Below are 12,176 nucleotides of genomic sequence, written 5' to 3'. Positions count from 1 at the left end.
ACTTGGGGGGAATGTTATTTGTTGACTATTCTGTGCGGTGTGACTATCTAGATTAAAGTGAAAATCATTCAAAGTTTGAAAATTGCTAATTTTTTGAATATTTTGTCAAATTTCTGATGTTTTTATGAATAAACTCAAAACATATCGACCTAAATTTACCATTAACATAAAGTATAATGCATCACAAAAAATCTCAAAATCACTGGGAAATGTTGAAACATTCCAGAGTTATTGCCACATAAAGTGACACTGGTCAGATGTGAAAGAAGTGAATTTGGCCTGGTCACTGATGGGTTAAATGCATTCATGATCATGACTGTGATTATTGTGTACCCATCTTTTTTGGCTCCTTTGCATAGAATAGTTGTGGAGTTCCTTATGACATGGTCTAATTTGTAATTTTACTCTGCACCCACTGGATTAGATTTTTCCCATTATTGGGATTACTACTTGGGATGTCTGATGTAAAATGTGATGTAACCCCTTAAATCAGGCCGATATTATCCTCTGTATTGTAGAAAGACAAAGCTTCGGGATATTCTATGGAATGTTCTGTGGAATGTTCTGTGGAATGTCCTATGGAAGGTTCTGTGGGAGGTTCTGTGGAAGGTTGTTCTATGGTTTTGGAGGAGGTATTTCCTTTTTATTCTCTATACTTACTATAACATGTCCATCGTTAGCCACTTTGCTATGGTGGAGAGTTTATTTGTATCTGATCTATATAGAAAAAAAAGTCACAAGGTCAAAAAGTCACAAGTCCACTCACAATGGCTGATCCAGAAATGTCTAGAACGTATTATCAATAACATGTATCACCAGGAATATTCCTTCTACTCTTTACATAGAAATCCCTTATGTTGTGAGACTAGCGGAACATGAGTGATACCGGGTAAATATTGGCTGGGCATGCTCTAGTAACTAGTAAGATAACCCATCGCCCATATCCATGTTCCTCTAAAGACAACAATTGAATATGCAGCATTTGTGCAGTTTTGGTGCCAACTCTCTGCGCCAGGCAGTATTCTGTGCCCTCTAACTCATGAATTGTTAGCACTCCCTCAGTCTCTTCCACCAGACCAGTAGTGATCCTGATGTCTCTCAAGCACATGTATTCTGTTTTGAGCAAAAAAGAAATGTAATCGTTTGCCCTTTGAATTTCTAGTTTTTCGCTGAAATAACAAATTTAATTTAAAAAAAAAAATCTGCTTTTTTAAATGACACATACAACTTTAAAAAATGTTACACATTATTTGTTTTTTAACTTTTTATTTTTTATCACCATTTTTCTTAAATGTATCCACTTTATTACCCTGGCCCTACACTTAGCCATAACCCTATCCCTAGCCCTCTCCTTACAAGTTACGGCCAAAACTGGTATTCTTACCCCTTGCCAGCCTAAAAATACCAGCCCCCGAGAAAAACGGTGATCGTCTGTGAAGACACTGACCCTGAACTGCGGTGATCCCATCATTGACTTTTTACCACGGTCCTGAGGTCACTGCAGTTCAGGCCGGCTGGGAACACAGCCTCAGTGACGTCACAGCATCTCATTCCCCAGTGGTTCTCAGCCTGGACGGTCGCATCTTGGCATTGTCCATGTTGAGAACTAATTATTTATCCCCCAGACATGGATTACGGCATGGGACAGAACAACGGACAGGTATGGTATATTGTTATTTTTTTATTTTATTTTTATTACAGGAGATCGAGGGCTTCAGAGGAATTAGGCAAATTATATCGACCTCTTGGCCAAATCCTGACTGACGAGAGCACATTCTTATCTAATAAACTTGGTGCATTTGTCAATGAAACTTTATCTAAATAATTTTATGCCAAAAAATAACAAGATTATTTTATTATTAATACCTTTATGGGTTAACCAGATGAACTATGTTTGCAAACTAACTAATAATATACTTCTATCACTTCTGTTCTTAACTGTAATTACAGAGATTTTTCTGGCTGACTCGCTACCTCAATAAAAATTTTTATTGTACATCTCAATAAAAGTTTGAAAACTTATAAAATGCTGATAATTGAACTTCAGTAATAACATAAACATCCGACTAAAAGATCTAAAAACTCTGAGCAGCAAACTGTGAAAGCAAAATCTGTGTCAGTCTCAAACTTTGTGGCCACAACTTTATATCTTCTATAAGAAGTATCACCAGGATTATTCCTGCTGCTCCTTATATACAAGACTCATATTGTAAGAACAGAGGAATATGGGAGATTCTAGATAAATACCTGATTTCTGGCACGGCATTGATGACATTAGCCCTGAACCCAATGAAGAAACAAAGGAGACATTTAAGTGACATTATATTATTTATAATACTGGTATAATATTAATAGTGATATAATAGATTGTAGATTTTCTTTTCAGTCTTATTCTTATACATATATAAAAATCTATAGACAATGCATTAAGCATATATAATACTATAGAGTGGATCTATAATGCCTGGCACCCGTAATATATAGAGTGGATCTATAATGTCGAGCACATGTAATATATAGAGTGGATCTATAACGCCGGGCACATGTAATACTATATATAGAGTGGATCTATAATACCTGGCACATATAATACTATATACAGAATGTAACTCTAATGCCTAACACATGTAATATATAGAGTGGATCTCTAATGCCTAACACATGTAATATATAGAGTGGATCTATAATGCCGAGCACATGTAATACCATATATAGAGTGGATATATAATGTCTGGAACCTATAATACTATATATAGAGTGGATCTATAATACCTGGCACATATAATACTATATATAGAGTGTATCTCTAATGCCTGACACATGTAATGTATAGAGTGGATATATAATGTCTGGCACCTATAATACTATATATAGAGTGGATCTATAATACCTGGCACATATAATACTATATATAGTGTGGATCTATAATGTCTGGCACATATAATACTTTATATAGAGTGTATCTCTAATGCCTGACACATGTAATATATAACGTGGCTATATAATGCCTGGCACCTATAATACTATGTATTGAGTGGATCTATAATGCCTGGCACCTATAATACTATATATAGAGTGGATCTGTAATTCCTGGCACATATAATACTGTATATAGAGAAAATCTATAATGCCAGATTTGTCTCTGGAATCATGTACTTCTTCACTTACATGAGGTTGACCAGGGAAGAAAATAAACCATCCTCCTCTATTCGCTGATCTCTGCAGCTTCTGTGAAGAAATACAGCAGAGCTGAGTTATGTATCATTACAAACACTTCCAGATCTCATGCTACGACAGTCAGTTTGGGGGAAGGGTGAGAGAAGACAAATATAAGATAACATCTAAAAGTTAGTTAGCACTATCGACACTCTATAAACAGAGGAATGAATATGATTGTTTGAGCTAAACGCATCTGCTTGTATATTAAAATGGTTTTAAGATTGCGATTTGCATGACCCATGGATTTATTATAAGATGGACTTTTAATTGAAGATTTTTTGGATGCTGAACCTCCCTTGATCCTACAAATATTAGATGCTATATAGAATAACACAGCCCGCTATATTATCTATTACACAAAAGTTGTCATACGCCGGCATATGTCTGTATACAGCTGAGTATATACATCTCAGGGGAGTACAGAGAGGACGGTGGCTCCATGGTAGAACTGGCAGAAGATATTATATCCACAGCCGGGTACATGTGCCGCCATACTTTATATCCTCTCTATAATGTACCATTGATAGTGTCTGTGTATAATCATCTCATTATATCTCTCCACTTACCCACTCATATCATCAGTATCTGGTGGGTTTCCCTCCTGATCTTCCTCCTCTCTGTCCTCCTCTTCTTCCTCCTTTCTGTCCTCCTTTGCTTCCTCCTCTCTGTCCTCCTCTTCTTCCTCCTGTATGTCCTCCTTTTCTTCCTCCTCTCTGTCCTCCTCTTCTTCCTCCTGTATGTCCTCCTTTTCTTCCTCCTGTATGTCCTCCTCTTCTTCCTCCTGTATGTCCTCCTTTTCTTCCTCCTGTATGTCCTCCTCTTCTTCCTCCTCATTGTCCTCCTTTTCTTCCTCCTCTGTGTCCTCCTCTTCATCCTCCTCACTATTAAAGATATAAAGCATCACATACAGAAATCCAAAGATATTTCTCGTGGAGATGGATTCATCCACAGACAGATGATTATTGTGGTCACTAGTGGGGATTTTTGATGTGACATAATATATTCCGTCCCTCATTCTATACACTTACATTATAGTGTCCAGTCTAGATGGTTCAGATACTATCGGATAGTATAATCCGGGGTTATAATAGAAGAATACAGCACCAGTGAGAATCAATGATATTGTGACATCTACACAATTCCAGAAAAACTTTCTATTGTCCCTTGTTATGAAATTTCTATATTTCCTATGTGGATCGTGGGGTGGTGCGGGGCGAGGCCTCATCATTTACCACAAGTAAAGACAGCACTTGTATGGTCAGTACGATGGGACCCGTGTATAAGACACGACTATGTATCATCTACTATTTTTCTCCAGAAGGCGGGAAGAGGTTGTCTTGTTGTCTTTAGCATTTTTTATGCAAACTAAAAGCTACTTTTTACAATACCAGCAAAATCTTTGAGACTTCAGAATACTTGTGCATGATGGGGGGGAAAGGGGAAATTTTGCCCCCACAGACTTTGGTGCCCAGAACAACTGCACCTGGGGTCCTCTCATGCTACACCACCATAGCTCCCAACTGTCCCTCATTCTGCGGGTCTGTCCCGATTTTCAGGCTTTGCCCCGCAGTCCCGCACGGGACTCTGCTTCTCCCGCAGACAGCAGGAGAAGCAGCCGACACGCCCCCTTGCATGAGGCCACGCCCCTTCCTCTGCAGTCTGTTTTTCTTCCAGTGTGCGCGGTACAGCTCAGAGGGAGAGAGAGGGGACATTTTTGAGGTACGTGTCATGGTGGGGGGTGTCATTGTGTGTGTGTAGGTGCTGAAATCTTTGCCTGCATTGTAAGCAGAGCTGCTGGGAGTGGGACACATCTACAGCCAGGAGCCCCGACTGTACACTGGCATCTAACACCAGGGCTCTTACCTGCCGGACACAGCCTGGGCGTCAATGTAAGCAGCAGTGGCGCTAATGCCTGGCTTATCATGCCTGGAATGAGTGGGGCTGAGCATGGTGGGATGGACACTGACAGCCTCCTCTGTTACTGGCCTCTGCTGCTGTGATTGCAGATCGATGTATCAGGTATCGAGAAGTCTGTGCAGTACTACGATGTGAGCAGAGCCGTGTGTGTAAGAGGTGTACGGAGCTGTGTGTGCGGAGCGTAGCCGCATGTGTATGAGATGTACAAATCGGAGCCGCGTGTGTTCAAGGTGTACTAAGCGGAGCCGCATGTTCTACGAGGTGTACCGAGCGGAGCCGCGTGTGTACGAGGTGTACCGAGCGGAGCCGCGTGTGTACGAGGTGTACCGAGTGGAGCCGCGTGTGTACGAGGTGTACCGAGCGAAGCTGCATGTGTGCGAGGTCTATGGAGCGGAGCTGCATGTGTGCGAGGTGTATGGAGCATCATGTGGGGCCATTATACTGTACGCAACATCATGAGGGACCATTATACTTTATGGAGCATCATGTTGGCCATTATACAGTATGAAGCATTGTGTGGCCATTATATAGTATGGCGCACTGTGTGGCCAGTATATAGTACGGAGCATCATGTGTGGCTATTATACAGTATGGAGCATAATGTGTGGCCATTATACTGTATGTAACATCATGTGTGGTTATTATACAGGATGGACCATCATGTGGGTCCATTATACAGTATGGAGCATTGTGGGGCCATTATACATTATGGAGCACTGTGTGGCCATTATACAGTATTGAGCATCATGTGTGGCCATTATACAGTATGGAGCACTGTGTGGCCATATTTTTTTGTTTATAATTATTCTTTATGACACCGTGTGATCAGCAGTGCTAAATGGGTGTGGTTGGGACGTGGATATGGGTGTGACTACTTAAGAATGGGTGTGGTCAGAGGCGTGGCCTAAAATTTGCCGCTGCGCGCAATATTTCTCCTGACATTGAGATTATCCATGATGAGATGTTTATTGTGATCACTAATGGGGATGTCTGATGTAAAACTGTCATTAACCCGATAAATGGGCATGAAAAAACCGGAATGACCAGCCATCTTTTTTTTTTCATTTATGTGGCTGTATGAAGCTTTGTCTCATGTCTGACAAACTATATATTTTTTTACCTCTTCTGTAGGGTACATAGAAATTGCTACATAATTTAGTTAATTTTTCTTTACAACACAAATATAGAAAAAAATACAACTGTTTTTTCTTTAGTTTTTGTGTTCACATTTTTTACAGTTCACTTTTCACACCAAATAGCCTGTTGAATAAGTTCTTGAGGTTATTACAGTTGTGAACATATTTAATGTGTTTAGGGCTCATTGGCGTAATTATAATCACCGCTAGACTCTAATGTGTGAATATAAAACTTCAATTTTATTAATAATATTTAAATCAAATATACACAAAAATATGTGAATAAACACCAACACCAATGCACTAAAATATGAAAGCACCCAGGGGAGGTGCCTGTCCCTATATATGGCCTAAATCGCCCTGCCTGCCAGCGGAGGTTGGCACCCTATAACCTGCGCTTTGGCGCCCCTGCTCGTCGATGGCTCTTCCTGTCTGCCCTATTGTGCCCAACAGTGGCAGGGGAGTGAAAAAGATGCCGAAAGGGTGAAAAGATAGTTATGGAGATATAGAGTCGTGCTGTTTGTCTTTTAATTGTAGGCTCATTAATAAAGCTAGATGAAACTTATCTATTAGCTACACTAGAAATAGGTTATTCTATAGATGTCTTCTTCTTTGCTGTCCCCCTACAGGATGTATATTATATATAACCAGGGGTGTACATAGAATAGAAATCATGGAGCCCCATAGCACAAGTCCAAATTGCCATAGCCCACCCTCTCCCACCAAAAATTGATAATATACAGTGGGGTCACAGAAGCAAATATCTCGCAACTTTGCAACCCGTATAAAGTAATTTTGCCCCTACTGAGGCCCCTTAGTGTTGCCACACATTAGGATACCCCTTCCATGGCCCCCAGACAGTATGATGCCAACAAATCTGCCCCTAAACACAGTAAGATATACCCAAAGGAAAGTCTTCTACAGTTCCCTCTACATGCTCAATATGATGACTCTACAGTACCAGCCCCCTTCTGCAAAGTATAATATAGTATAATGGCGCCCATAGTCCCCCACACACAGTATGATGGCCCTGACACAGCCCTCCATACAGTATGTTGGTCTATACAACATTCACATTGTATAATGGCTCATGCACTTTACAATGGCCAAAACTATCACTCCACACTGTATAATATCCTCCACTAGCCCTCCAAACAGTATAATGGCAAACCCACACAGCCCTACACACAGTATAACCGCCCCTCACACAGCACTACACACAATATAACTGCCCCCCCACACACAGCCCTACACACAATATAACTGCCCCTCACACAGCCCTACACACAATATAACTGCCCCACACAGCCCTACACACAATATAACTGCCCCACACAGCCCTACACAGAATATAACTGCCCCACACAGCATTCCAAATAGTATAACTGCCCCTCACAGCCCTACACACAATATAAATGCCCCTCACACAGCCCTACACACAATATAAATGCCCCTCACACAGCCCTACACACAGTATAACTGCCCCTCACACATCCCTACACACAGTATAACTGTCCCTCACACATCCCTACACACAGTATAACTGCCCCTCACACATCCCTACACACAGTATAACTGCCGCTCACACAGCCCTGCACACAGTATAACTGCCCCTCACACAGCCCTGCACACAGTATAACTGCCCCTCACACATCCCTGCACACAGTATAACTGCCCCTCACACATCCCTACACACAGTATAACTGCCGCTCACACAGCCCTGCACACAGTATAACTGCCCCTCACACAGCCCTGCACACAGTATAACTGCCCCTCACACATCCCTACACACAGTATAACTGCCCCTCACACATCCCTACACACAGTATAACTGCCGCTCACACAGCCCTGCACACAGTATAACTGCCCCTCACACAGCCCTACACACAGTATAACTGCCCCTCACACAGCCCTGCACACAGTATAACTGCCCCTCACACATCCCTACACACAATATAACTGCCGCTCACACAGCCCTACACACAGTATAACTTCCCCTCACACATCCCTACACACAGTATAACTGCCCCTCACACAGCCCTACACAAAATATAACTGCCCCCCCACACAGTCCTGCAAATAATATAATGGACCCCGAGAGGTCCTCTAAGTAGCATGATGGCCCACCAAGTAGCCCTCTATTATGATTGCTTCCTAAGTGGCCCCCCAAATAGTATAATGGCCTCCACAATATACTCATCTAATATATAAAGCTGAATGTGTGTGTGTGTGTATGTATGTATGTATGTATGTCCGGGATTGGCATCTGAACCGTAGCAGCTACAGCCACAAAATTTTGCACAGTCACACGTCTGGACCCCGAGAGCGTCATAGGCTATGTTGTGAGGTGAAATTTTAACCCCGCGCTTTCCAATTCACCAAACAATTTTGCCCCTATCTACATAATGGGGAAAAAGTGAAAGGAAAAGTGTTGGAGGCGTCGCAGCTACAGGCACAAAATTTTGCACAGTCACACGTCTGGACCCTGAGAGCGTCAAAGCTATATTGTGAGGTGAAATTTTAACCCCGCGCTTTCCAAGTCACCAAACAATTTTGCCCCTATCTACATAATGGGGAAAAAATGAAAGGAAAAGTGTTGGAGGCAAATTAACAGCTGCCAGATGTGAACAAGGGGGACTTAAAGAATGACAGCGATGGCACCAAAGAGTATATACTGTACAGTTGCTAAGGTGGGGCCCCAACATGGGATAATCACACCACCACGGGGATATGAACACACACACAAAATGCGCCACACACTACCACGTGCTCGAACACATATACCACCCTCAGTGCACATTTCACCACACATACACCAACCTCGCCACATAAAAGTAGAAACACAAAAGTCGCCGCTCAAAACTCGCCACGCGCAAAACTCTCCACATGCAAAACTCGCCACACGTGCAAAACTCGCCACACGCAAAACTTGCACACGCAGAAAAATTGCCACACGCAGAAAAATTGCCACATGCACAAAAGTTGCAACACATGCAAAAGTTGCCTCACACAAAACTTGCACATACTCAAAAGGCACCACACATAAAACTCGCCACGCGCAAAACTCGCCATGCGCAAAACTTGCTGCACACAACTTGCTACACTAACCTGTCACATGCAACTCGACACACAAAAAGTTGCTACACGCATGTCGCCACACAAAACTCATCTCACAAAAGTCCCTACATGCATGTCGCCACACGCAACTCAACACACACAACTTGACACACGAAACTCGCCCTAAAACACACACAAGTCTGGTATCCTTCAAAAATAAAAATCTGATTAATAAGCAGACAAACTACAAGAGCAACAAATGTACCATATAGGAATCCGGCAGCTGTCAGTCACATGACCAGTCTATTATGTGTATGTGTGAGCTAATATATACTGCCAGGGGGTGGGCTTACTGTTGGCTGGGGATTTATCAGGCTGCCATTTTAGCTTACAAATACTGAGGTAAAAATACTGACCAAATAACGTGTGAACGAGGGCTAATACAGGAGGAGATGGCATACAGCTATATACTATATACAGGAGATGACACACAGGTATATACTATTTACAGGGGAGATGACACACAGGTATATACTATATACAGGAGGAGATGACACACAGATATATACTATATACAGGAGAGATGACACACAGGTATATACTATATAGAGGAGGAGATGACATACAGGTACATACTACATACAGGAGGAGATGACATACAGGTATATACTATATACAGGAGGAGATGACACACAGGTATATACTATATACAGGAGCAGATTACCTACAGGTATATAGTATATACAGGAGGAGATGACACAGGTATATGCTATGTATAGGAGGAGATGACATACAGGTATATACTATATACAGGAGATGACACACAGATATATACTATATATAGGTGAGATGACACACAGGTATATACTATATACAGGAGATTACATACAGGTATATCTAATATATAAAGCTGAATGTGTGTATGTATGTATGTGTGTATGTCCGGGATTGGCATCTGTACCGTCGCAGCTACAGCCACAAAATTTTGCACAGTCACACGTCTGGACCCCGAGAGCGTCATAGGCTATGTTGTGAGGTGAAATTTTAACCCCGCGCGTTCCAATTCACCAAACAATTTTGCTCCTATCTACATAATGGGGAAAAAGTGAAGGGAAAAGTGTTGGAGGAAAATTGACAGCTGCCAGATGTGAACAATGAGGACTTAAAGAATGAGAGCGATGGCGACAAAGAGTATATACCGTACAGTTGCTAAGGTGGGGCCCCGACATGGGATACTCACCACACACGGGGATATGAACACAAACACAAAATGCGCCACACACTACCACGTGCTTGAACACATATACCACCCTCAGCACACATTTCACCACACACACACACCAACCTCGCCACATAACAGTCGAAACACAAAAGTCACCACTCAAAACTAGCTACATGCAAAACTCGCCATATGCAAAACTAGGCTCACGCAAAACTCGCCACACGTGCAAAACTCACCTCATGGAAAACTCACCTCATGCAAAACTTGCACACACAGAAAAATTGCCACATGTACAAAAGTTGCACCACATGCAAAAGTTGCCTCACACAAAACTTGCACATACTCAAAATGCACCACACATAAAACTCGCCACGCGCAAAACTCGCCATGCACAAATCTTGCTGCACACAACTTGCTACACTAACCTGTCACATGCAACTCAACACACAAAATGTTGCTACACGCATGTCGCCACACAAAACTCATCTCACAAAAGTCGCTACATGCATGTCGCCACACGCAACTCAACACACACAACTTGACACATAAAACTCGCCCTAAAACACACACAAGTCTGGTATTGTCCTTCAAAAATAAAAATCTGATTAATAAGCAAACTACAAGAGCAACAAATGTACCATATAGGAAATACGGCAGCTGTCAGTCACATGACCTGTCTATTATGTGTATGTGTGAGCTAATATATACTGCCAGGGGGGAGGGCTTCCTGTTGGCTGGGGATTTATCAGGCTGCCAATAGCAACCAATCACAGCTCAGCTTCTATTTTGCTACAGTTAATTAACCTGAGCTCTGATTGGTTAATATAGGCAACAAAGACATTCTCAGTATAACAAAGCTAATATATGTTGTGAAATGCTTCTATTTGCTTAGTTTTTGCCTTTTAATAATTACATTTCTATCTATTTGTTTTGTGGTTTTTGTGTGCAGAATAAATTTTTGTTAACACATTCTATTTTGCTAACAGCAGTCATTAACCCGGGCGAAGCCGGGTAGTACAGCTAGTTAATTTATAAAAGAAAAATACTCACCTCTTCTTGTTCCCCCACTGCTCAGGTCTCTGCAGCATGTGGTCTGATCTTTGGTGCTGGTCGGCACAACAGGTGTAACGTAGTGACTTCATCGCGCCCGCTGCGCTGAGACGTCAGACGCACAGAGAGAATCATGGAGGAGGGAGTGTCAGCGAACGGCTCCTCTTCCATCATTGCTTTCAAATGTATTGGCATTGAGGAATGAGGGTGCGCGGTGGTGGCACTAGCACCAGGCCTTACAGCGGCTGCCTGGTCTGCTTCTATTACCGGTACACCACTGAATATAACGTTATATTACATTCTTACTGGTTTATAGTCATGTTTTCAGGTTTGCCTGAGATACTAAGAATTGTGTTAAGACCTAGAACTATATTCTCCAATGTGGTATAACCAGAGAAATCTTCAGAATGTTGTTCTGAATGTTCTGAATGTTCTGTGGAATGTTCTGTGGTAGTGGACAATGGTTCTTTTAAGTTTTTTACACTTACATTATGGTGTCCAGATCTGGCCGCAAGAAGACCCAGGTTGGAAATCTGTCTGGTCTGTAAAATAAAGCTCCAGTTACAATGATTGAT

At 42.0% G+C, this 12,176-nt stretch overlaps 1 protein-coding gene and 1 long non-coding RNA gene across 2 annotated transcripts in view; both read right to left on the bottom strand.

The window, feature by feature from the left end:
- Positions 1 to 12,176, bottom strand: part of LOC143808550 (uncharacterized) — a 1,160,439-nt gene that overhangs the window by 525,996 nt on the left and 622,267 nt on the right. The window lies entirely within an intron of this gene.
- Positions 660 to 11,693, bottom strand: LOC143809003 (uncharacterized). The gene is made up of 5 exons (XM_077292182.1): positions 11,602 to 11,693; positions 3,786 to 4,100; positions 3,169 to 3,228; positions 2,248 to 2,280; positions 660 to 717 (listed from the first exon to the last, which is right to left on the bottom strand). Exons 1-5 carry the CDS (start codon positions 11,691 to 11,693, stop codon positions 660 to 662), a joined length of 558 nt encoding a protein of 185 aa, XP_077148297.1.

The sequence above is a fragment of the Ranitomeya variabilis genome, chromosome 2 (genome assembly GCF_051348905.1).
Source record: "Ranitomeya variabilis isolate aRanVar5 chromosome 2, aRanVar5.hap1, whole genome shotgun sequence".
Classification (NCBI taxonomy): Eukaryota; Metazoa; Chordata; class Amphibia; order Anura; family Dendrobatidae; genus Ranitomeya; species Ranitomeya variabilis.
This window is presented reverse-complemented; position numbering and strand designations above follow the sequence as displayed.

What these genes read in the sequence shown, in the direction of transcription:
- LOC143809003 (XM_077292182.1), bottom strand. Translation starts at nt 11,693, where the DNA reads ATGAAGTCACTACGTTACACCTGTTGTGCCGACCAGCACCAAAGATCA. An exon ending in CAGTGGGGGAACAAGAAGAG is followed by an intron (nt 4,101 to 11,601) that starts GTGAGTATTTTT and finishes TATCTTTAATAG; the next exon opens with TGAGGAGGATGAAGAGGAGG. An exon ending in TCTTCCCTGGTCAACCTCAT is followed by an intron (nt 2,281 to 3,168) that starts GTAAGTGAAGAA and finishes CATTGGGTTCAG; the next exon opens with GGCTAATGTCATCAATGCCG.